The following is a 24647-nucleotide window of genomic DNA, read 5'->3' on the forward strand; positions in this document are numbered from 1 at the left end:
GTTTGGAGTGGGGAAGCAGCTGGGACAGAGTGGGCATACTGCAGGGAGCAATAGTTGCCACTCTATGGCTGAGCCCCCACCCCCCTGTATCCCAGCTGAAGTGGGAGATGGAGCTCTGTGGCCCTGGAGTTCTGCTGCAGGGCTGAGGGTGCAGCTGGGGGTGACTTCAGCAGCACACACCCCAGCTGCCACCTTGGCCCCGGAAGGGTCCCTGGTTGCTCTCAGAAGGGGTGACACAACAAGGGGTGGGCAGCATGTGCCACCAGCAGCATCCCAGTGCACCACTGGGAGCAAGGGGGCTGAGGTTCACCCTGCAGGAGGATTCCCAGCCCTGGAAGCTCCTGCCCTCGCCGGTCAGAGCAGGATTTGGGTGGGAAGGACCTTTGAAGGTCACCTAGTCCCCCTGCTACAGGCAGGGACACCTCCCACCAGACCAGGCTGCTCCCAGCCCCGTCCAGCCTGGCCTTGAGCTCCCAGGGATGGGGCACCCACAGCTGCTCTGGGCAGCCTCTGCCAGCACCTTGCTGCCCTCACAGTAACAAATTTCTTCCTTGTGTCCACCCTACATCTCCCGCTTTCAGTTCAAAGCCACCCCCCAGGTCCTGTCACCCCAGGCCCTGCTAAAAAGCCCGTCCCCACCTTCCTACAGCCCCTGTAGGCACCGAGTGGCCGCAGCCAGGTCTCCCCGCAGCCTCCTCTGCTCCGGGCTGAGCCCCCCCAGCTCTCCCAGCCTTTCCCCGCAGCAGAGGGCTTCCAGCCCTCGGACCAGCTCCGTGTCCCTCCCCCAGCCCCGCTCCAGCCTGGCTTGTGCTGGGGACCCCCGAGCTGGGCGCAGTGCTCCGGGGGGGTCTCCCCAGAGCGGAGCAGAGGGGCAGAATCCCCTCCCTCACCCTGCCGGCCACGCTGCTCGGGGTGCAGCCCAGGAGCCGGTTGGGTTTCTGGGCTGCCAGCACATGTTGCCAGCTTGTGCCCCACTTGTCCCTCCCTGCCCATGTTGGCACAGCTGGTATGGCCCTGACTGCGCCTCACAAGGCTGAAAAGGCTCCGAGCTGCACAGCCACCACGCTGCTGCCCCCTCCCCATGACACGCGTGTGCCAAAGCCCTGTCGGTGCTGCACGCACGGCGGTGGGGGTGCACCTTGGGCCCCTGCCCAAGAAGAAGCTGCTGCTCCTGCTGTCCTGTTAGGGACATAGAAAATAAATTTTATTATTCATTTTAGATTTCTACACTGTAGTTGCATCACTAACCATGATCCTCATGAGAAGAACGCAGCTAACGCCGTACCCCGACACAGACACAACAGAGATCAGCCTTGGTCCATTGCCAGAGAGTGTGATACTGTTACTGCACAGAGAAAAAAAAAAAGGAACCTACATTTTTGCTCTTTTTTTTCCCCATACTCAACAGAAATAAAAATAAAATTCCAGAGCACCCTCCCACTGTGCTCCGGTTCTGCCTCTGGGCAGGGGCTGCCGCAGGCGGCCGGAGCCCTCGGCTCTCGCGGGGCAGGCAGGAGGGCAGAAGGCAGGCGCGGCACCGGCCTCGGCGCTGCGGGAAGCCGGAGGTTGAGAAGTGAGTTCAGGGCTGCACACCGGCTGCGGCGGGGACCGGCGAGCCCAAAGCGTTGGGTGAGGAGATGACAGGCGATGCAGCCAGGCTGCCGATGGGCTGTGACGCGGACATCGAGGTAATGCCTGTGCCAGAGAGGGACTGTGGGTCGGCAGGAGAGCTCCGAGCCAGCGCTGCTCAGCCCCAGGGGGGTGCGACGGGGTCCTGCAGCCCCGCCGCGAGAGGCCCGTGGGCTCGAGCACTCACCTGCCAACATACTGGAGGAGCTGACAGGCGTGTTACTGGCCGAGAGTCCAGCCGAGGTGCTGATCCTTGCCGGGTCTTTTGCGATGGGATCTGTGGGCAGAGGGGAAAGCAACAGGCATCAGTGACAGCTGCCCCCCGCACACCGGTGCCTCACCACCCACCCCCCACCCCGAGATGGAGTGGCAGCCCCACAGGAGCACACACGGGCACAGGGAGGCAGCCAGTGTGGCCGCAGCTGCGCTGTGGGGCGCTGCCTGTGTGCGCGAAAGGACCAGGAGAGCTGCCGCAGCGGTGATGGGTGGGAAGCAGGGCCAGAAGCAGCACGGAGATCGGCTCTGGGCAGGGGGGATCCCGTGGGAGCCCCAAGGAGCTGGCGCGGGTGGCAGCACGGGCAGACATACAGAAGTACGGGTGCTCCATGGCGTCCCGGGCAGTGAGTCGTGTCTGGTGGTCGTAGCGCAGCAGCTTATCCAAGAAGTCAAGTGCCTCGGTGCTGACGAGGTGCTGGTTCTCACTGTGCACAAAGCGCTCCCACCGCTTCCGTGAGTGTCTGCGAGGAGGAGAGCGCTGCATCAGCCCTGTGCCCTGGCGCGTCGCTCTCACCTCCTGCACTGCCCTCTCCTGCTCCGCGCCCAGGCATGGGCCATGGCGGCCGGTACAGCCAGCGGCACGGCTCCCCGCCTGCCACGCACCCACCTGCCGAGGATGTCATTGAAGCGGGGATCCAGCTCGATGTTGTACTTGTCGATGTAGTCGTACAGGTCCTCCGTTCCCAGCACTTTTGCAATGCGCACGAGCTGGCGGAAGGGTGGGAGAAGGAGCAACACTGAGGGTGACGGCCAAGATGGGGCTCCCACCAGCCCTGCTGCAGCCCGCAGGTCCTGGCTACCCTAGTGTCCCTTACTCCGCTAGTGAGGACGCAGCTCAGTGGAGCTTCACAGCTGGGGAAGGATGCGTTCCCAGCCCTCGCTTGGGTGCGAAGCAAAGGCAAGGCGTCGCAGCCCTTCCCTGCAGCACCTGGAAGCCATGCTGAAGCATGCTGTGCTCCTGCTCTCAGCAGGGAAGGGTGCACACGCACCCAGGCTGCTCCAGGGCCAGCATTCCGGAGCTGGAGCGGAGCCAGACACCCCATTTCCCCTCCCTACCCCGAGGGTGGATGCAGTGGGGAGCCCGGATCCCAGAGCTGCAGGTCCCTGCAGGCCCCCCTGCGGGCTGCGGTGGGGTTTGGGGTGCACCAGGCGCACCAGTGGCTGCTGGCTGAGCTTAGGAAGCGATACAACCGGAAAACCCCAGCCAGCTCCAAAGCCGCATCCTGTGAACCCCACTGGATTTCAGAATAACTGAAATGTTGCGTTCCGTTCCTGCGGCTCCAGAGCTGCACCTTGGCTGCACCCCGTCCAGCAGCACGTGGGGCAGGCAGACAGCTCCTGCGAGAACCTCCCAGTGCGATCAGTGCTCTGCTCCCCTGCCCAGTAACCCCCAGATTCAGCTGCCAGCTCAATACACTTCTCCCTCGGACAGATAGCAAAGAGATCAGAGCAGGGAGCACCGAGACCCTGGCACGGGGAGGGGATGGAGAGAAGAGACCCTGGTTCAGGGAGGGGACAGAGAGACAGGGCAGCGCATAGAGGTGGCACAAGTGCCAGGGTCAGAGGCTGCTGGTTCAGTGCTGCCGGTTTGCTTCGCGGTGTGCTCCCCAGCTCACCCAGGAGGCTCCGCGGGAGGACCGGGCGATGGGGGGAGTGGGAAGGGGAGGCTCTGCGGGAGGACGGGGTGATGTGGGAAACAGGCAGCGTGCTGCCCTGGTGCTCACTTGATCGTAGTTGTCGTGACCGTGGAAGAAGGGCTCTTTCCTGAAGATCATGCTGGCCAGCATGCAGCCCAAACTCCACATGTCTAAGCTGTAGTCGTACATCTAGAAAAGGTGAGAAGGCAGAGAGACGGGGGGTCAGTGACAGGCCAGCTGCGGGGAGAGCCCAGGACCGGGACTGTGCACCGAGAGCACGGCAGAGAGCAGGGGGTGGGTTTCTGGTGCCGCATCTAGCCGCCCCACATTCCGCCTTGCCCAGGGCCATCTCCAACAACAGCTTCAGGTTCAGACTCTGAACAGCACGTGGTCTCATCGGTCACGGGCAGAAAAGCTAGATGCCAAGCAGCCACCTCAAGGGCTGTTTGCAGGATGGCAGACAATTCTCTTTTAATCTCACCTTCCCAATTATTTCATCCTTTAGCACATGTTTAGGACATGGACCTGTTGGAACAAGCCCTGAGGAGGCCACGGAGATGCTCAGGGGGCTGGAGCACCTCTCCTGCGGGGACAGGCTGAGAGAGTTGGGGTGGTTCAGCCTGGAGCAGAGAAGGCTCCAGGGAGACCTTAGAGCACCTCCCAGTACCTGAAGGGACCCACAAGAAAGCTGGGGAGGGGCTTTGCACAAGGGCCTGTAGCAATGGGACAGGGGGGAACGGCTTTAAGCTGAAAGAGGGGAGATTCAGGTCAGATATCAGGAAGAAATTTGTTACTGTGAGGGCAGCAAGGTGCTGGCACAGGCTGCCCAGAGCAGCTGTGGGTGCCCCATCCCTGGGAGCTCAGGGCAAGGCTGGACGGGGCTGGGAGCAACCTGGTCTGCTGGGAGCTGTCCCTGCCTGTGGCAGGGGGTTGGAACTGGATGGTCTTTAAGGTCCCTTCCAACCCAAAGTGTTCTGTGTTTCTATGTCCACCCCAGGGAGGTTATACCAATTACCCAGAGCCTTTCCAGCCACTGCGAGTGGTAGCTGGGCTGTCCCATCCCCTCCCCTGCTTGCGGGTGGCTGCAGGTTGCCCAGGCACCGGAGAGCCCGGGGCTGCATGGCAGCAGGACACCAGCCCGCATCTCCACACCCTGGCTCTGCTGTCGGCACAAGGCGCTGGGACATACCTGGTAATCTACCAAAAGCTCCGGTCCCTTGAAGTACCGCGAGGCCACCCGCACGTTGTACTCCTGGCCAGGGTGGTAGAATTCTGCCAGCCCCCAGTCGATCAGGCGCAGCTGGAGAAGGGAAGAGAGAGCACGTGGGTACAGGGACCTGTGACCCCGCTCACCCCAGGCCCACAGCTGGCAGCAGCCAGCCCTCTGTGTGCTTGCCACCACTGACAAGTCTCTCCTCATCTGTCCTCTCACCGGCTGCTCCGCTTTCGCACACAGCTCTGCCACAGCCATGCCATGCCACAGCCATCACCGCAGCAGTGCTAACGGGGAGAGGCAACGGGGACATCGCAGCAGTGATGCTACAGCTTGTGATGACGCTCCCTCAGCCGGCTCACGCACCCGTGATGCCGGTCCTGTGCCTGTCCCCCACGACTCCTGCTTCGGGCTCGGGCTTTGCATTTGCCTCTCAGGAATTTCACCCCATTTTTCAGATCGTTTCTCAAACCCTGCCAGGATCACTTTGAAGTCAGGGGACTTGCAGCCCTCCTCAGCCTGGCGCATTAAACCCGCAGGCGACGCACGCGCTCTGGTCCCTCGGCCCGGTCATTAACCTGGAATAATGCCAGGCCTTTGACAATCCCCAGCGGACCTTCTGCTCTTGACAGCAAACCACTGATAATTATAAGGTTCCTCCCAACCCAACTATTCCATGATTGCTCTCTTAATTGCAGCTTTCCATCAGCTTTATACCTACTGTACAGAAAACACATCTAAGCCACGTTTCTCTGGTTGGCTTAAGTCAGAAGCCTTATTAGAACTGAGAATCATGGCATCTGTCGTCCGCAAAGCGCCTCTCCAGCGGTTTTAATATTAATTTGGGGAGAAGGAAAGACTGGCTCAGCTCAGATTTCTGTGAGCATGGCGGTTACAACAAAACACAGCTGGTAGGACGCAGGGCAATACCAGGCTGCAACAACGGGGAAGATTTCAAAGGGCACAGTGCCCAAAGAGTGCGGGGGGGCTCGGCTCTGATAACGGGGGCGCTCAGCAGCTGCAGGAGGCTTTGCCCGTGCCACGGCAAGACGCCCAGCCTGCCGCTGTCCGTGCAGGCGCCTTTTGAAGTCCTTTTTATTTGACGTCCCAGCTGGCCAGTTGCTACAGAGGTGCTGGAAGAAATCTAAAGTTACATTTACGAGCCCAAGTTACTGACAAACAGGTGGCAAATAAAGCGGCTTTACTGGACACAGGTGTGGGTTTTACAGCCACCTGTATTTCCAAACAAACAGCTGCAAATTCAGCGCTCCCCTCACGGGGCTCTGCTGGGGCCCAGACCCTAGGAGGGCTGCTCGCCACTTCAAGGCAACACTCCAGCCTGAACGCGGGCTCTGGTGCTGCCGGGGACAGGCAGGGCCACAGGGCGTTAACCACGCCAGGGACGTTTTGCCATCAAACCTGCAATCCTCTGCAGCAGCTAAACACGGGGTAAGCCTGTGCTGGCCTGCAGGAACGGGAACACAAAGTGGGTAAAACCAAACTGCCAGTTCTCTTGCCGGCACAAAGGCTCTCAGCCAGGAGCCGAGAGGTCTCGCTGCAAGAAAACACTGAGGTGCCAGAGCGTGTCCAGAGAAGGGCAATGGAGCCGGTGAAGGGTCTGGAGCACGTGTCTGATGAGGGAACTGGGGGTGCTCAGCCTGGAGGAGGCTCAGCGGGGACCTGATCGCTCCCTACAACCACCTGAGTGGGGGCTGTGGTGAGGTGGGGATGGTCTCTTCACCCAGATAACGAGCAACAGGACAGGAGGGAACGGCCTCAGGCTGCGCCAGGGGAGGTTTAGATTGGGTACTGGGAAAAGTTCCTTCACCGAAACGGTCGTCCAGCATCGGAACAGGCTGCCCAGGGAGGTGGTGGAGCCACTATCCCTGGGGGGATTTAAAAGACATGTAGACGTGGTGCTTGGGGACATGGTTTAGCGGTGGGCTTGGCAGTGCTGGGTTAACAGTTGGACACAATGACCTTAAAGGTCTTTTCCAACCTCTGTGATTTGACACTTCTACGATTCTCAAAGCTCAGGGCCTCTGCTCAGCCCTGTGACAGCGAGAGCGGGAGCTGGCAGAGCATGGCTGACCCTCCCTGCTCTGAGCGGCACACCGCACTGGGGCAGATGCAGGCAAAACGAGCCAGCCCACCGTGGCCCCGCAGTGCTCCCCTCTCCCTTGGGAGCTGGAGCTGGAGCCAGCTGAACCTCACCATACCTTTCTGTGCTCATGGTCAATCATGACATTGTGTGGCTTGACGTCTCGATGCATGACACCCATACTGTGACAGTAATCCAGTGCCTGCGGACAGAAAAGGCGCTGTCAGAAAGCCTCCCGCCGCGTGACGAGGCAGCAGCAGTGGGCAGTGCACCCACAGCCAGAGCCAGCAGGGCCGGCGGTTAAGGACAGACCCGGAGGCTGCTCTGGGACTCTGGGATGGAGCCAGCCAGCCGCCTCCAGTGGCGCCGAGGTCAGCCTCTGCTTCAGTGACGCCTGTCCTAAAAGCTACAGGGAGAGACGCATTCCCCAGGGATCTCCAGCCCTCTTCCAAACCCTGTGCAGTCACCTCTAGTGCGGACCCTCCCTGGTGTCCAACACGCCCCATCACCTCTCCCGGGAGGGAACCACCAAAAGCCTGTAGCTGGCTGCGCCGCAGGCGCGTGCACTGGGCACTGCCCCTGGGCACAGCCCCGCAAAGCCCAGCCCAGCTCCAAGAGCCGGTGCGTGACCGAGTGGCGGTGAGGGGGAACAGCCCCGTCTCCCTCTCCAGCCCTGTGCCAGCCCCACTGGTGGAGACATTGTGCCGAAGGTGACCTTGTCCAAAGGCTGCCACTGCCCTGCAGTGCCCGCTCCAGCTGAAGCCCCGCAGCCGGGACACGCTGCAGTTGATCCTAGCCTGGCCTCTGCCCACAGGGATGGCTGGGACAGGCAAGGGGTGCTCTGGGAGAGGGTCTCATCACCCCCAGGTTCCCAGCTGACCACCTCAGCACAGCCCCGACGGCAGCGTGCAGCCAAAGCCACTTCCCATAGCAGGTCCCAGCGGAGGCAGAAGTCTTGCAAGAGGGAAGCCAGGGAAATAAAGAAGACGGCTTCTGCTTCTCAAGGACACAGCGACCTCGCACTCTAAGCCCTTCACCAGCACACTCTGCAGCCACCTGCCTCCGAGCCTCCCCACACGCAGTTGCCCAAGAAGCCATCCCACACGGATGGCTGGGCAACGGGCCAGCAGGGTTTAGTAGCCAAATGAGCTCTGCTCTCTACCTCCTGCTTCCACACACAGGCTCTCCAGGGGAGATTGAGCAGCAGGTCTCTGCTTGAGCAAGGATTTTCTTTGGGGCTGTGGATATTGCAGCCGTCCCCGGGAGCTTACCTTTAGGATTTCATACATGTAGAACCGTATGTCAAAATCAGACAGCGTCTGGTACAGTTGCTGGAAGAATGGAGACAAAAAGTTAACAAAAAGCAGCATGTTTATGTTTAGGGCTCCTCATACAGGCACAGCCGCCTGCACTGGGGCAGAACAGACGCTGGTGGAGCCACAACTCGGGCCCAGAGGCCCCAGCTGGCCAGGTGGCACATAGTACCCGCTCTGCACCCTGGATTTCCCCACCTGGGAAAGGCCAGCAAACTCCAGGGAGGAACCATGCTCCCAGCCTGGCTAACCAACCCTCGGAGCATGGATGTGCCCTCCCCGCTTCCACCCAGGAGAACACCAGAGAGCTCCATGACCCCACCAGACCCAGTGCCTGGAAGGTTTCAGTTTTCATCCTGAGACCAGGGTAAGAGAGAGCATGCTGTGCCACCCTCACAAAACCCAGCCAGCCCAAAGACAAGCCATGGGACAAGAATCTGGGGGGAAAAGCCTCACATCAGGCCCAATTCCTCACTGGAAACAGAACCGAGCAGCCACTGGCAAAGCGGCTGCTGGTTTATTACTAACTCCTTCTCGCTAGCCCTTCTCACTGCCCTTGGCTCAGCCCAGGCTCCAGGAACACGAGGCTCAATTAGCCCAAGGCTTCAGCCCACAAATTGGCCAACACCAGGTTGCAAATACAAGCCCATGATGGCCAATCGCTGAAGCAGCATGGCAGAGAGGAGAGGCTTGGGGACAATCCCTAACGCGAGCAGCGCTCCCCTGGTTCTCCTAACTGGAAAATGTAGAAAAGAGCTGCTGGCCGCAGCCCAAAATCCCCCGGCCCCTCTGAGACAGCGATGCCAGCCATTTCCGTGACACCGTGTGCCTCTGCCAGAGAGAGGTATTCCCTTCCCACCACGAGACAGCATCAGAGCAGGTCAGGAATCCCTCTGGTAGCCAGGGTGTGACGCCTGCTCTGTGGCAGAGCCCAGAAGAGCTCTCCCAGATACTCCACACCATCATCGCCTTCGGAGGCATCTGCAGCAGCAGAGGTCACTTTACCTTGAAGTCTGTGTTGTTGACATGCTCGAAGACCAGGGCAGGTGTCCGAGACTGCAGGACAGCAGCATCAGTTCAACAGACAGAAAGAAAAGAGAGAGGTTTAGCTTTGCTCAGGGCAGGCAGGCAGGCGGGGCGGGCAGCGAGGGAACTCTCGAGGGCTGGTTTTGAAGAGTGGTGCCCAGAGTGAGCTGCGGTTAGACCCTGGAAAGGGGCTTCCACGTCTTGCCTCAGCTGGCAGTGACCCGATCGCACAAAGACTTAATTAAATCTCCAGCAAAAAGGAGGAGGTGGGCAGCGTGGGAGCCACACAGCCCCGGCCACCCCATCCCTCCCCAGCAGGCCCGGCTGGGGCTTCCCAAACCACCGCAGCCACTGAGCGACATTTTCAGAGACCGTACGTGGAGGAGCTGCGCAGCACCCCCAGGCGCCGAGTCGAGGTCTCATGCCACATTCTTCCAGCGCATTTTTGCAGGGCTCTCCCCACTCTTTCCCTTTCTCTTTGATCCTCCTGGCTCTCCTCGCAGCGGGATGCTGGGCAGGACCCCCAGGGTCTGTGTGCAGGAAGAACCCCCCACACACACCCTCTGCCTGAAAACACCCAGGAGAGCCGGGCAGCCCTTTGGGCTAGAGGCCACCCTGAGCACCGGTGCAGAAGCCATCACCCTCAGCACCCCTCTGGCCTGCTGCTCCCCAAAACCTGGCACCCACCCCGATGCCACAGCCTGTGCCCCTGTTCCTGAGAGCACAGTCCTGCTCACCGGCCATGTAACCCACCCGCACTCCTTCCCTACGATGTGATCTGTCACCTCAAACGTCACCAGCCGGCATTGCAGACCCGTCTGGAAAAGGAGCAGCGGAGCGAGAGCCAGTCCCCAGGGCCCCCGCTCGCTGCTATCTCCCCACAAACAGCTGCCTTTCACGGCCTGTCAGAGGATTAAAATTGGATCAAATACGCCCTGCTAATTCATCCTAATGCAGCTTTTTAATCAGCACGTCAGGCGGTACGAAGTCACGGGCCTTGGAGAAATTCAGCTGCGCTACATCACCACCACGGCTTTTATCAGTCTGCCCACGTAAAACTCAACACCTTTGCTGCCAAAAGCCGCTTTTCCACAACCCCCTGGGTCCTGCCGAGCGCTGTGCATCCCCCTGCCCAGCTCCGGGCAGCAGAGCCCGCTGCAGAGCTGACCCAGCCTGGCACTCCTGCCCAGCTCACACCACGTGGGGTACAAACCCCTGGGGACAGTGGGATATCCTGGCTCTGCAGGGATGACAGAAGTAAAAGCTGCCCCTGGGTGAGAGCTGGGAGCCCAGCCAGTGCCACAGAGAAAACATCATCCGGTTTGGGGAGGGGTGAAGGGTCTCAGCACAGAGTGCCGAGGGTGGAGGAAAGCCTCCCTCTGCCCGATCACTTTGGTGACAGCGCAACCCACACTGGCTGCTGCCTGTCCTTCTCCTCGGCCTTCGCAAAGGCAGGGAGCATCACCCAGAAGAGAAAGCAGCCCAGCCCTGCACGAGACCAGGGTGGTTCAAAAGCCAAAAAACCCACCCAGCAGAAGGGCAACAGCGCTGCAAGCACAACCCTCCTCCACCTGCTGCTGCTGGATCAGCTAGAAAGATCTCCTTCCACTTCTACCCTCTCGTCTACTGTCTCAACAGTGCTCGTGAGGGGAATGTGCACAGAGATCTCCCCAGGGTGATTTCAGCTGCCATATGGATGCCAAGTGGGGCAGGGAGTCAGCCTGAGCTCAGTCTTGTAACTCACAGGGTGGAAAGGACCCCGAAGGCCTGCCTCGCACCCTGCCCCTGCAACCGCTGGAGCAGCCCCTTCATCCTCCTTACCACAGGGTCCTTCACTATGTCTAGTAGGCTGATGATGTTGGGGCCTCCTCGGAGATTCTCCAGGATCTTAATCTCACGCTTGATCTTCTTCTTTTTCACAGGCTGGTAAAACAGAAAAGGAGAGCCAGTTACCAGCAGAGCAACCTCTCTGGCCGCTCAAGGGGAACAGCCAAGGAGCGCATGGTGCCTCCGTTGGGCAAAAGGAATGGTGTTGAGCAGGCGTCATCGCTCTGGAGAATGGCACCCTGCAAGCCTGTCCGTGTAACAGCTCTCTGCTTCCAAAGGAATGGAGTTTCCCATGTTTGGGAGACCCTCGAGAGATTATTTTACTCAACGAGATTATTTTACTACAAACAAAAGATTTTAAAGAGCAAGCTCAGTTTCGTCAAGGCCCAGGTTAAATCCTTGACTGAAACTTTGGAAATAGTTAACCAAGGAAAGCATCACCTGGGGAAAGAGCTCCAGCAGCCAAGCCTGTCTGTGTCTCCGTAACTCCTCTGTGCTGCCTCCCAACCAGCCCCCAACCTGAACTGCCCAGGGAAACCCTCTGTGTGGGCCGAGTGGGTGCAGGGACAGCTCTGATGTGCACTGAGAAGCTGACCCGAGTCCCTTGCCCGCCTCTGAGACCAGGATGCTCCTTCTGCCTTCCGAGCTAGCTTTCTGCTTCTCCATCGCAGGCTGGGTGAGACACAGGGCAAATACATTAAACAGGACATTTCTCATGCCCTCACCTGTAATCTGCCCTAAGGTTTTCTCAATATGTATTTCTGTTACACTGATTAGTTGCTACACCCCTTCCACCTCTGCTCTTTCTCTTGCAAAGGCAATATTCTTAAGACCGTCCCCGTATTTTATAATTCGTGCATCCTACAGACTATAATTACCTGTGGCTTGGCAACACCACAGAAATTAGCTTGCCACCGCAAGCTGACAAGCCTAAGCACGTCCCATGAGACTAACGAGGGATGAGACACGTGGCTGTCCATCCGTCAGGACTCTGTTAGCTCCAGGGAACTCCTCTGTGCCCTGCCCAAGCTCCTGGGACACGCGGGGGTGCCTGTGCTCATCCCCTGGGCAGGAATCAGCTCCAGCTTACAGACTGGGACATCATGTGCTGCAACGACCTCGCATTGCAAGATGCTGGTCTGCTTATCCTGGGAAAGGTCTCTGGGCTCCTGTGACCTCGCTCGGGCCAGGCCATGAATCCAGCACAGGGATTTTATGACCTTCGATCACCAGAACAAGCCAAGTTCTTCTGCTGAACTGGCGAGATTGTGACCTGAAACAGGCCCAAAGAAAAATTATTCCCTAAAGCGTAGTCTGGGAGCAATGCCAAGACGTAGCTGCCTGGTACCCACCGCAACCTCACGGCAGTGGCACCAGTGGGTGACAGAGAGGGCAGAGGGGATGCAGGCAGGACATCCATACAAGGCCGGGCACAGGACTTTCCTTCTGCCTCCATTGCATGTAGATGATCCCCTTCCTCCCTGCTCCCATCACTGCTTTGCCTGCGAACAGCTGCCCAAGGAAAGCACAATCCAGTGCCAGCGCTCAGCCTGCCCGTGCCTCCGTAACTCTGCTTTGCTTGGGACGGAAACAAGCTAGCCAAAACTTCTGCCCTGGGGGTTGATGTTCTCCTCAGCTAAGATGAAATCATCCAAGTATCAACAGAGTGCTTCAAATGGAGAGGGCAGGAAGAGGCAAAGGAGGGGAAGACGTGGAAGAATTGGCAGAGGAACAAAACAGTGAGCGCAACGGTGAACAAAACACCTACCTTGAGGATTTTCACGACAACCTTCTCATTGTTGGTGATGTTGATGGCTTCAAAGACTTCACTGTATTTGCCCCGGCCAAGTTTCCGCACGAGCTGATAGTCATCTTGGTTGCTGTTTGAGAAACAGAGAAATACCGAGATGAAGAGGTTGCACCCGGCCCAGAACAGAGAGCTGCTCGCTTTAGAGACAACACTGCTCCCAGGGAGAGCGGGAAGGTCAAGATCTGGGGGTCAGCCTATGGTAAGTGGAGAGCTAGCAGCACACCATGGTGCCCAGGGCTGGAGAGAAGCAGCTACCACCGCAGAGGAGCACACAAACAAACCGGCAAACGACTGGAGAGCACCAGCGCTGCCAGCAGCACGCAGCGCAGAGGGCTGGCTCAGCAACTTCCACGTGGAGATGGGACACGAGACCTCACAGGCGCTACGGGCAGCTCGGGAACAGCCCCCCCTCCACACTTGCACACGAACTGCAGCCCTCCAGGCAAACCCAGCTGGCATGTCGAAAACACCTCTGCTGGCTCCCAGTGCTGGTGCTCCCCCCCTCCCAGTCTGAGCTCGCCTCCCAGCCCGCCACGGGTCCTGCGGAGATGATACTGCTCCACCTTTCCCTCTTCTCCGTCAGTAAGAGGAGGCGAGGGCTCCAAGGGCTGCAAGGACCAGCTCACCTGAAACCTCGGAGCCCACCAGCAGTTAGTTAGCGGCAGAGACTGACAAAATACCCAACATAAAAATCCCCCTGGGACCCCTGCATTACACTGAGGTGTAAAGGATATCACACACCCAAGGATTTGTAAAAAAAAATAATCGATATTCCATACTGGAAACCAGAAGGAAATAAACCAACTCTCACCCATAAAACCTCCATGTATTTAAATCCACTAAGGTCTAAACCAGAGTCACCTGAAGGGACCAGAGGAAACAGCAGAAGCATCGGCAATTATTTCTGCTATGCCAAGGAGGGAAGGCACGGAGCCCCTGGGGGGATTTGATAAGGATAAACAAGTTGAGGAAAGAAAGGGAATTACAGGCTGGAAAGCTTGACTTCACAAATTGCTAATTACCGGAGACAATACAGGAGATGACTTGTCAGCACCTCGAGGAAAAGAGGGAGAGTTCAAATGGGCAGCGGAGCCGCAGCAGGACCCACACGCCAGGCAGCTTCGCTCCCCAACCTGCGGCCGCGCTCATCGAACGCAAGTAAAGGGAGCGTGGTGAACCACGCGCTACAGATGGGCAGGATTAGTTCACCTTCACTAGGAACAAGACGGGAAGGCTCGGGGTCAGCAGCAGGGAAAACATTAACTGCGAGGACTGTTCATGTGAAAAAGAAAAAAACCACAACAAACAATCCAGGATGCTCGCAGAAGACATGGAATTACCGTCCCACAGAGATCGAAGGCTCCCTGGGGCTCCGCCTGGCGCAGGGGATTTGGAAGTGGATAAAAAGCTTTTCATTTCTAGGTCACCGGTACCAGTGACCGGCACGCTAGCCGCGGTCTGGGCGGAGGCAGAGCACCGGGGAGGGCTCCTAATCTGGCCCCGGCAGCAACCCCGCCAACAGCTGCCAACCGCAGCACCAACAGCCTCCTCGGTGCCCAGGCACCAGCTTACGCTGCAGCCCCAGATAAAAGACTCTAATTTTTATAGGTTTTACCACAACTACCCAAACAAAGAGCAGCCGCTGTCCCTGGCGGGCAATATTCCTCCAGCCCGAACGCTGCGGCTCGGGAGGGAGGATGCCCTGGAGCAAGGGAACGCTGAGCGCTATGTTACTACCTGGGAAGTCAAAGCTGGCCCTTTGCCCAGCTCCTCGCCAAGCCGGCTGCTGTATAAAACAATCAACTGGTCGCCTTCATTTTGAATTCTCAGAGAATCCAGTCCTCAGGGGAACTCCAAAAAAGAAAAAAAAATAGTCACAAGACTTTCACCTTCGTCCTTTCAAACCCCTCCGCTCCAGAACTGTTCCCAAGCATCTCCCCACTGTTCCCTGTTATTCCCGTCAGCGCCCCGGGGACAGTGGCACGGGGGCTGCCGTCTTTTGACACTGCCGTCCTTCCCAGCGATAAAAAACAAACCCTCATCACACTGGTTTGGTTAAGCACGCACTTGCATGCTTGAAGCCAGACACCCGGGTCTTAGTTTCAACACTTAAATACAAGTGGCTCTACTTGCAAAGCCACGGAGGAGCCGCAGGCTGGAGCCCAGGGCTCCCCTGGAAATCAGCACCCCCGCTTCCCGCCCCAGGCAGCGCGGTCCCCCGGTGGGCGCTGGACAGCAATGCCAAAAACCGAAATGCCAGTCCCGGCTGTGCCGGGTGCCGGCCCTCGCACCGCGGCTGGACGGGAACCCCGCGACCTGCCCGTCTGCCTTTGGACGGGCGCTTGTCCCCATGCCACCGAGCAGAGCGGTGGCAGCGCTTGCGCACAGGCCCTGGTGTAGGTCCCCCTCCTATCTCCCAGGCGTACCCCCATTCCACGACGTGCGACTCGTAGTCCCAGTACTCGCGGGGTCTCTGAGTGTTCACGTCTGCATAGACCCTGGCCCGACTCGGCACTGGCCCCGACATGCTTCCACGGCCAGAGGCGCAGTACCTCAATCACCCTAAAAATATAAACACACATGAATTGGGATGAGACCAAGGCACACTTGTGAGAGAAACAGGGAAAAGGAGGGGCGCGTGTCGGGGCTGCCGAGTGAACCCGAGTTGGGGGGGGTCTGCAGCAAGCGAGGGTGGGCAGGAGGCACGGCTCGGCCCTCAGAGGGGACACCCGGCAGCATGGCGGCTGGCACGCAGCGTCGAGGGAACCTGTGCCCAGGCCACCAGCGAGCAGGCTCCGGGGTGCGCAGTGCCGACAGGTGGGCTGTCCTTCACACCCCTTCCCAGCCCAGGCCTCTCCCCCCAGCCCACGCAAGAGGCCACTTCAGCCGAGGGGAGAAACCCCGATCAGCTCTCCGGCTCTGAGGAGCCCCGCAGCGGCCAGGAGCGAGCACCACTGGGTCCTCCCTGCGCCTGCAAGCTTTGGCCCAAGCCAAATTGGACTGTGCAGCGACGGCACCAGCTCAACTCCTTCCGCCAGCTGCCCCGGGCCTCTCTCCAGCCGCCCCACGGGGACCGAAGCAGCTCTGGGCGCCCAGCACAAGCAGAGGTCAGCGAGGGCCCTGGCCGAGGCCGGGGAGCTCCGTGCCAAACCCCATCACCTCCCCAAGGACGCAGGGGACAGAGTTCTTCCGTCCCTCGACAAGGGGGATGTGAGCCATGCGGACCAACTACAGCAGCAGCTCTCCACGAGCCCAGTGGCCTCGGTGAGCCCCCACAGGAGCACAGCAGCCCTGGGAAGCCCCCACGGGAGCCCCCCGGCCCTGGGCAGCCGGCACACTCTCCTCTCGCTGGCAGCCCCTCTGGTTCCAGCTCCTGTTCCATGCTGGTGCACCAAAATGTGCCGCATCAACCGGCTGGGCCACCAAGGAGGGCCAGAGTCCTGCTGCTCCCCCTCCTCCAGGCAGCACCCAGGAAACAGGGACACGCAGCCACGGAAGAAATGTTTCAGCTGAACACCACAAGCTGGGAAACATGGGTAGGTACCAAAACCTCAGCTCCTCCCCGAGAGAAGGCAAGATGCAGTGCTGAGCTGGCAGATGTCCGCCAGCCAGGACCCTGGGCTCAGAGGAGCTGCTCTTGCTGTCCCCCACCCTCCCCTGCAGTCAGTCTTTTACCCAAAATAGAAGATATTCTGACACAGCAGCCTGGGCTCTGCTCCTGCCATGGCAAAATCACCTGCAAGCCATGGCACGGCGGAGTCGGTGAGTCAATAAATCAATATGAGCACCGGCCAGCAAGGAGAACCGAGCACTTAAGACAGCCCTTCTGCATTTTTAATATCCTGTGCAAGGGTTAATAAGCATCTTGAAAGGTAGATGCTACCCAGCTGGTACAGAGCCAGAGGGAGGCAGCTGCCTGCAAACGGCACTGCACACAGAGACCAGGCTTGGGCGAACAGGATCTGGCCCCTCTGACTCCCAAGCCAAGGGGAGCGAGCAGAGCTCACTAACCCAGGAAAGAAAGTTTTCTGCCAGGTTAACAGGCTCCATCACCCCAGCCAGGACCCTGCGGCCTGGAGCAGGGCTTGGGATGTACAAAAACCACTCAGCAACTGAGAATGGAAAAATCCCACCAGGTCCCATCTGCAACCACTCAGTGAAATGGCGTGCACACAGCTTCCGGCAGTAGGAGCAAAGACGTTCTGCTCAGCAAAGGGCAAAAAGAAAGTTGTTGGGAGGCAGAAAGAATATCCTGCCGTTCTGCACGCAGCAGGGTGCCCCCGGCATCTAGCGAACACCCCAGGCAAGGCACGGCGCAGGAAGCACACGCTCCGAACAAACCAGGAGTGCACAGGGCCAGGGGGAGGGAAGAGCCAAGGCTGCTGACGGCAAGCAGAACGCGCCGGGGCATGTGAAGCATCGGCCGGTGGACACGGTGTTCTCGTTTATCCTCCCGCAGCACCAGCAAGGGAGATCAGCCGGCACGGGAAAGCCAGTGCATGGGGACGTGGCGCTCCCAAGGCCGGCAGTGGGCAGGATCAGGCCTGCCTGCAAGGCCGACTCCGGTGGAGAGGTGACATTTCTGCTGCAGCATTGCTGGCACTGTGGATCGGGGTGAAAAGTGCTGACAGGGAAAAGAAAACAACTGCAGGGACATGAGAGAGGGAGGGAAAAAAAACAGCCGGAACCTTCCTCAGGGCACGACGCAGCAACTGAGAATGCGGTCGTACCACCGCAGGCTCACAACGACCCTTTGCTCCATGCAGGGGAAACCCACCCGTGACGCACGGAGAGCAATCGCACAGGCAGCTAATGAGCCCTGGCTCAGGGGGCTGCGGTTATCCCACCATCCCATGGCAGGAGGCGGCTCCTCGGGAAGCGCTTCCCTGCTCCGATCCACAGTGACATCACTTACACGCTGGCACTGGCAAGCTCCCCTCCGGCCGAAGCAGGCTTGCTCCCTGCGGCACATTCTCCGGCACCTGAGACTCTCACACACGAGGCTGGCGAAATAAGCCAGGAATCCTGTCATCCTGTCCCACTTTTAAAATATTTTTAACCTGAAAAGCTTGAGGGGGGGAAAAAAACCCACCCTCTGTGTTCGGTGCTAATTTCAGAGGGTTTTTTGTTTTCCCTTCTAAAGGCTTTAATGGGAGCGGTGCGCTCTTGGGCTTTCAGCCCCACGTGTCCCAGCTCTCAGATGCCGACCGCGGCCGGGGGCTTCCCACACTTATCGCTTTGAACTCACAACCACCGGCAGCAGCTCGCTAGCTCCCCGTGCTCCCCCAGCGCAGAGCTCGCTCCCGGCTCCCCTCCACAGGAAGCAATCTGTTGAGGATTTTTTGAAACTAAAATAACAAACCTAAGCGGGACGCAGCGTTTGGTCTCTCTTTAAAAGGGTGACATCTGTCATCCTTCTCTCAGCAGCACGACCGAGACGTAAGGAGCATTATCGGAGAGGTAGCGAGATGAGAAGAGCCAGAGCAGCTCCCGACACTGGTCAAACTGCCCTCGCCCCTCAGCACAGCCGGGACAACCCTCTGAATCCCTCAGGAAAAGGGGGCTGAGGGTCCCTGCGTTCCCCCCTGCAGCTGCACCACGGCTCAGAGGCAGGCTACCAGCACCCACTCAACCACCCCCAACACTCCTCCCAGGGGAGCCCTGCCACGGCTTCCAAACCCCAGCGAGAAGCCTGTAGCCCCTGACAAGGCCGTGGCCACCATCACCCTCCCTGGGAAGCTAGAAGCAGCCCCCAAGGTGCACTGGCCGGAGCCCAGGGGTTGCTCGTTCCTCGGCACTGGGACAGCGGTGGTCCCCAGTGCCACACCAAGCTCCCCGGGCTCCTCAGGGAGAAATGGGCTGGCGAGACACCAAGGCACCTCGCCCCAAACCCCTTCTGAACACGCTCTGCAAATGGGAAGCGGAGCAGCCCCAAGGGCCATGGGCTCTCCCCGCACCCAGGCAGGTGATGCCACAGCCCTGTCCCCCTGCACGGCCCCCCCAAGGGCTGAGGGAAGCTCTGACCCTGCGCCAGCTCCCCGATGCGAGCTCGGGCAAGCTGCTGACCTTTGGTGCGCGAGGGGCTGTCAGCACGAAGCCGGGGACAGCTGGGCCAGGCCTCGGGAACACACTCTGACCTCTCTCCCAGTTGGGAAGCACTGCCTGCCCTGTCCCCCAGCACATCACCAGCCTCCAGCTGATCCTGACTGACCATCGGTGGTTGAGGGAACTGTCACAACCCTCACAGCGAGCGCTGCCCTGCAGTCCTTCCTGAACTCAGCTCCTCTGCATGGCAGTGTCTCTCCAAATCCCTGTTTTCCAGGCTTTTCCCGCTAGTCAGACCGCCGGCTCTCCTCAGCACTAGAAAAAGCAACTGGCCTTCACGCACCAAATAAACTCACAGCCAATGGGACCTCTGGAGAAGGCAGCAGAGAAAGGCAAGCCAAGCACATGGAAAGGGAGAACAAGAGCTGAACACCCGCATTTCCAGCTCTGGGTAACAAACCGGAGCAACTCGGTGGACTGAAATGTCAAGGGAAGCGGCTGCAGCCAAAACTGAGAGGAGAGAAGCCACCTGGGAATGACAGCCAGGCTGGAAGTGGCTCCGCAGCCAGCCTCCAAGCCTGGCTTTGCGGCTCGGCAGGCTGCTAGCCGGGGATCAGGCCGGGGAAAGCGCCGCTGCTGCCACCCTGCCCAGCTGGCCAGGATCCGGGACCCCCCTGGGCTCTCCCCAAAACAAAGAGGGAAGATGGGAGAGGAGATGACCCTCTCCACAGACAGGAGAGTTCCCTCGGGAAGCAGCTGCAGGCAGAGACGGTTCTAGAAAAGCAGCAGCCGAAGCTCAGCACTGCTGAGGGCACATGGCCACGGTGGGCTAGGGGCGAGCCGGCAAGGCTTGCCCTTCTCTCCAGCCCCGCGCAGAGCTGCGGCTCGAGGCAGGCAATGCCCACGCGTCCGGCAATAGGCAGGCTGCGGCACCAACACGCTCCTGCACCTGCAGTTCTGGCAATCTTGGGGCTGCTCTGAAGGGAAGACCTATGCAGTAGCTACAGCATCAGCGAACCCGGGAGCAGTTTGGCCTGAAATCGTTTCCACAGCCCAGCTGGTTGGCTGCAGCTGGCTCAGGTTTCCAGCCTGAAATCCCAACGCTGGCACGAGCGCACAGAGAGACGGGCCCAGCGTTCCTGCGTGCCTGGGCAGGCGCGCCCTTAGTCATCCTCCACACGGGGAAGGCTCTCCAGCCAGGCACTCCGTAACGCACCGATTTGTTTAAACCGCTCCGATGGCCTTGTTACACCCAAGCCCGCAGCAGCGAACAGCCTGGCGAGGTGACAGCTTTGGGTGAAACAGGCTGGGCTCAGCTGACTCCGTACACAAACCGTGTCACCACCCCATCGCTCATGGCAAACTGCGCCCCCACACCGTAGGATCAGAGTCCTTTAGGTGGGAAAAGACCCTTCTCACCCATCTTAACCGCTAACCCGGCACCGCTAAGCTCACCGCTAAGCCACGTCCCCAAGCGCCACATCCACACATCTTTTAAATCCTTCCTGTGGTGGTGACCGCACCTCTGCCCTGGGCAGCCTGTTCCAACGTCTGACCACCCTTTTGGGGAAGGAATTTTTCCTAACACCCACTCTAAACCTCCCCTGGCACAATCTGAGGCCGTTTCCCTTCATCCCATCGCTTACCCTCTCATCCCATCTCCTCATAAGACCCTTCAGCACTTTCACTGCCCTCCTTCAGGTACAGACCCACCACCCCTGCGCCTGGCTCAGCGTGGCCGATGCTGGCTCCCAAACCCATTCCAGCTGGAGGGAGTGGGGAAAGAGGCTCGAATGCCAAATCCCAGCAGGCAGGCGCACAGGCAGGCAGGCGCTGGCATGGTGCTGATTCCCTCTGCCTCCTCACCCTCCCTCCCTCTCTCCAAGTCCTGACCCAGACCTTTGACTTCAAACCCTCTCCCGTAACTCCAAATCCCCTCGCTGCTTTCCCTGCCGTGTTTTTAACCGCGTTTTCACACACCCTACAGAGCGAGGTCTGGTGCCGGCTTCGAGGCACTGACACCACGCAAAGCCATCCCATTCCCAAAGAGCAGGAGCCGTGCAAGCTGCTCGCAGCCCTTTGACATTGCCATCGCGTTTCTGAAGGGCAACTCCCCAAACAGCCACGGACGCCGGGGTGCCGTCAGAGAAAGGCTCGGAGGGAGAAGCTTGGCCAAGCCCGCAAGGAGGAGGGGAAGCAGCAAGGGGTCGATAGCCTCAATTCAGCTATCCCTGCATCACACAGCAAGTTTCGAGGTGGTGGGAATATGCAGGGAGATTTCAGAGGAAGTGGACAAAAGCTGTGACAACAGCACCTTCTGCCCCATCTGCCACAGCCGGCCAGGTCAGCGAGACCACGGCACCCAGCGGGTCCCCTCCGGGCACACGGCATGACCAGAGAGCCGCCAAGAGCACCACCGCGCTGCTGCGGTCTCCCTCGTGCTGCCTTTGCTGCGTTCCCCTTGCCAGTGGTTTAAAGGCTCTGCTCTTCCTCCTCTGCGATGCCCGGCAGGGAGGGATCCCCCCAGCGGGACAGCTCCCGCTGGCACAGCTCACCGTGAACCAACACCAGCATTGCCTAAGGGAGACGCTTTAGAATGTCACTGTCGGTGCCCAGAAAGGGGTTGGGGTGCTGGCACAGTGCACAGGCTTCACCGTGACACCGAGGGCTGGGCTTTGGTGGGAATGGGCCAGGGCCGGCACCTGCCGCAGCGCAGAGCAGAGGGCGGATTAATCGATCCAAGAAAAAATTTGCGGCGCGCCAACCGCAGCGGGCTTTGCCTTGGTTTAGTCTCCATCGTCAACAAAGGCCATCAGCAAAGCTTGTTAGATTCCTGCCACCCCTCCAGGCAGGTGCGCGGGGAGAACAGGTGCTGCCGGTGCCAAGCTGTGCTCCCCGGGAATCACCGCCACCATCCGCCAACGGGCCAGCCGCTGCCTGTGCCGGGACAGGCCCGAACACTGGCTGCTGCCTCCCCACCATCGCCTCCCCACCGCAGAGGAGAAGAGAATTTTTAAGATTAAACTATGAGAATCTGGTAAACCACGGTGCCCGCCCGCTGGCAGCCCGCCGCCCCCCCGCGCCATGTGGCATCGGCCGGCACTGACCGCGTGGCGGGACGAGGAGCCAGCCAAGTGCGGGTAGCGGTGCCAGCCGCCCGTCCCTCCCCACAGCTGCCGCGGTACCTCAGCACCAACACGCGCCCGGCGTCACCCTGTCACCCGCCAGGGCAGGGGCCACCCTGCGGCGCCTGGCCCCACAGCACTGTGCCCTGCCCCAGACCTCTGCCCCATGGGACACCACCCCACCCCCAGGCCATGGGGCAGCTCCCTGCCCCACACCTCACTCAGGTGAACCCCCAGTGAAGGGGACCCCAACACCGGGCAGCTCCCAGTGACCCAGGCAGTGGGGCAGCCCCCTCCCCCATAAGCCCTGCACAGGCCTGGGCACACCCAACACCCCCTCCCCCCAGCTGGGCACGTCCAGACCCACAGCTCCCCCCCCACACCTGGGCACATCCAGGACCACCCCCACCCCCCAGAGCCCTCGGAGCGCTGCCCATGGGGTGCCCCCCAGCGAGCCCCCCCCAGTGCTGTGTCCCTCCTGCCCCACTGACACCCTGTCCCCATGTCCCCATCCCTGCCCCACCCGGCGGGGCACCCGCCCCCCCCCCCACCCCCCGTCTTCACCCTCACCCCCCCCAAACTAGCACTCACCGCTCCCCTCCCCCCATCACACATCATCGCCTCTGCCCCTCCCCCCTCACATGTGCACCCTCACACCCCCATGCAAACACAGCCACACTCACCTGTACTTACACACCCTCACACTCACACCCGCACTCACACCTGCTCTCACAGCCCCCACCCTGTGCTTGCTCTCACCCCCAGCCACCCCGTGCTCACACTCACACCCCCTCACACTCACACTTGCACACTCACACACCATCACACACCCCTGCGCCCCCCACACTCACACCCTCATATCCCCCCCACATCTCCCACCCGTCTGCACTCACACCCCACCATGTGCACCCTCACACACCCCCACCCCACCTGCGCACCCCCCATGCACTCACACACCATCACTCACCCAAGCTCTCACAGCCCCACACTCACGCCTGCACTCACCCCCCCCACGCGCTCACTCACACACCCCCACACCTTCATATCTGCCCCCCAAGCTCACCCACCCACACATTCACCTCCCTCCTCCAGGCACTCGCACACCATCCCACTCATCCTCACCACTGACACCCACCCAGGCTCTCACAGCCTCGTGCTCACACTCACTCCCCCCCACACTTTCACACACCCCACCCACCTGCACTCACACCCCCATGCTCACTCACACTCATGCCAACCCCATCCCCACCCACCTGCACTCACACCCCCACACTCACACTCCCCCTCCACTCATCCTCATGCCATCATACCCACCCCCTCACACTCACTCAGGCTCTCAGCCCCCCCCACCTGCAATTGCAAGTCCCCCTGCTCACACTCACCCCCCACAGCCACCCTCACTCTGCATGCTCACTCACACACACCTCGCACCACCCACACTCACCCCCACCCCCATGCTCACTCACACACCCCGTCACACCACCCACACTCACCCCCACCCCCTTATACCCCCATGCTCACTCACCCCCACCCCTCACACTCACACACACCCAGACCCCCATCCCCTCACTCACCCCCCCACTCACTCACACACCCCCACACACCCATGCTCACTCTCCCCCACCCCCTCACACTCACACCCATACTCACCTACACCCCCCTCACCCCTCCTCACCCCCCCCCCACTCACACTCACCTCCTACTCATATCCACACTCACCCCCCCGTGCTCACTCACCCCCCCCACATACCCATGCTCACTCACTCACCCCTCCTCACTCCCACCCTCACAACCCCTACTCACACTCACCCATGCTCACTCACCCCCACCTCACACCCCCCTACTCACACTCACCTCCCCCATGCTCACTCACTCACACACGCTCACCCCCCTCACACCCACACCCCCCCCGTCCCCCCCCGCCTTTCCTCCTCCCTCCCCTCCCCCCGCTCACACCCCTCCCCCCGCCCAGCCCCCCCCCTGCCCAGCGCCCCCCCGCTGTGCCCTCACCGGTGGGGCCGGGGCCGGGGCCGAGGCCGGGGCGGGGGCCGGGGCCTACCTGGCCGAGCGGCCGGGCGCTGTGGGGAGGGGCGCTGCCTCCCCTCGGCTGGGGGTGACAAGATGGCGGCGGCTCCTGGCGGCGGCGCCCTCGGACGGGCCGCGCCCCGCCGGGCCGATGGGGGGCGCCACCGCCCCGCCGCCCCGCCGCCACCGCCCGGCCGGAGCGCCGCCCCCCGCCCGCCGCCCGCCCGCCGCCACCGCGCCTGCGCGGGGGCCCGTGGCGGGGGGCGCGGCGCGGCGGGGCCCAGTGCGCGTAGAGCGCCTGGTTCGCTCAGTGATCACATTGCATCCAGCGCAGCCAGTGCAACCAGTGCTGCTCAATGCGCCCAGTGCAACAGTGCTCCTGGTGACCCCAGTGCCCCCAGTGCACGCAGCACCCCCGTTGCATCCAGTGCGCCCAGTGACCACAGGGTGCCGGATGCACCCATGGCACCCAGTGCCCCCGGTGCACTCAGGGCACCCAGTGCAACCAATGCTCAGGGCACCCAGTGCAACAATGCTCCTGGTGACACCAGTGCCCCCAGTGCTTGCCAGTGCACCTGGTGCTCCCAGCACCCCCAGTGCCCCAGGACCAGTGCTCCCAG

General features: G+C 60.6%; 1 protein-coding gene across 2 annotated transcripts; it reads right to left on the reverse strand.

Moving 5' to 3' along the window:
* Nucleotides 1-1177: 1177 nt before the first annotated feature.
* LOC308060323 (casein kinase II subunit alpha-like) lies at nucleotides 1178-24198 on the reverse strand. 2 transcript variants are annotated; one of them, XM_080378885.1, is made up of 13 exons: nucleotides 24062-24198; nucleotides 15259-15394; nucleotides 12791-12902; nucleotides 11017-11118; nucleotides 9175-9225; nucleotides 8128-8187; nucleotides 6975-7058; nucleotides 4732-4842; nucleotides 3630-3731; nucleotides 2513-2613; nucleotides 2218-2366; nucleotides 1817-1906; nucleotides 1178-1695 (listed from the first exon to the last, which is right to left on the reverse strand). In XM_080378885.1, the coding sequence occupies exons 2-13, from the start codon at nucleotides 15357-15359 to the stop codon at nucleotides 1580-1582; spliced, it is 1179 nt and encodes a 392-aa protein (XP_080235011.1). In that variant the 5' UTR covers nucleotides 15360-15394; nucleotides 24062-24198; the 3' UTR covers nucleotides 1178-1579. The 2 variants fall into 2 exon arrangements, with proteins under 2 accessions (XP_080235011.1, XP_080235010.1); XM_080378884.1 differs by having other exon boundaries at nucleotides 24013-24152.
* Nucleotides 24199-24647: the final 449 nt, after the last annotated feature.

This window comes from Falco punctatus (genome assembly GCF_963210335.1).
Source record: "Falco punctatus genome assembly, chromosome: 3".
Lineage (NCBI taxonomy): Eukaryota > Metazoa > Chordata > Aves > Falconiformes > Falconidae > Falco > Falco punctatus.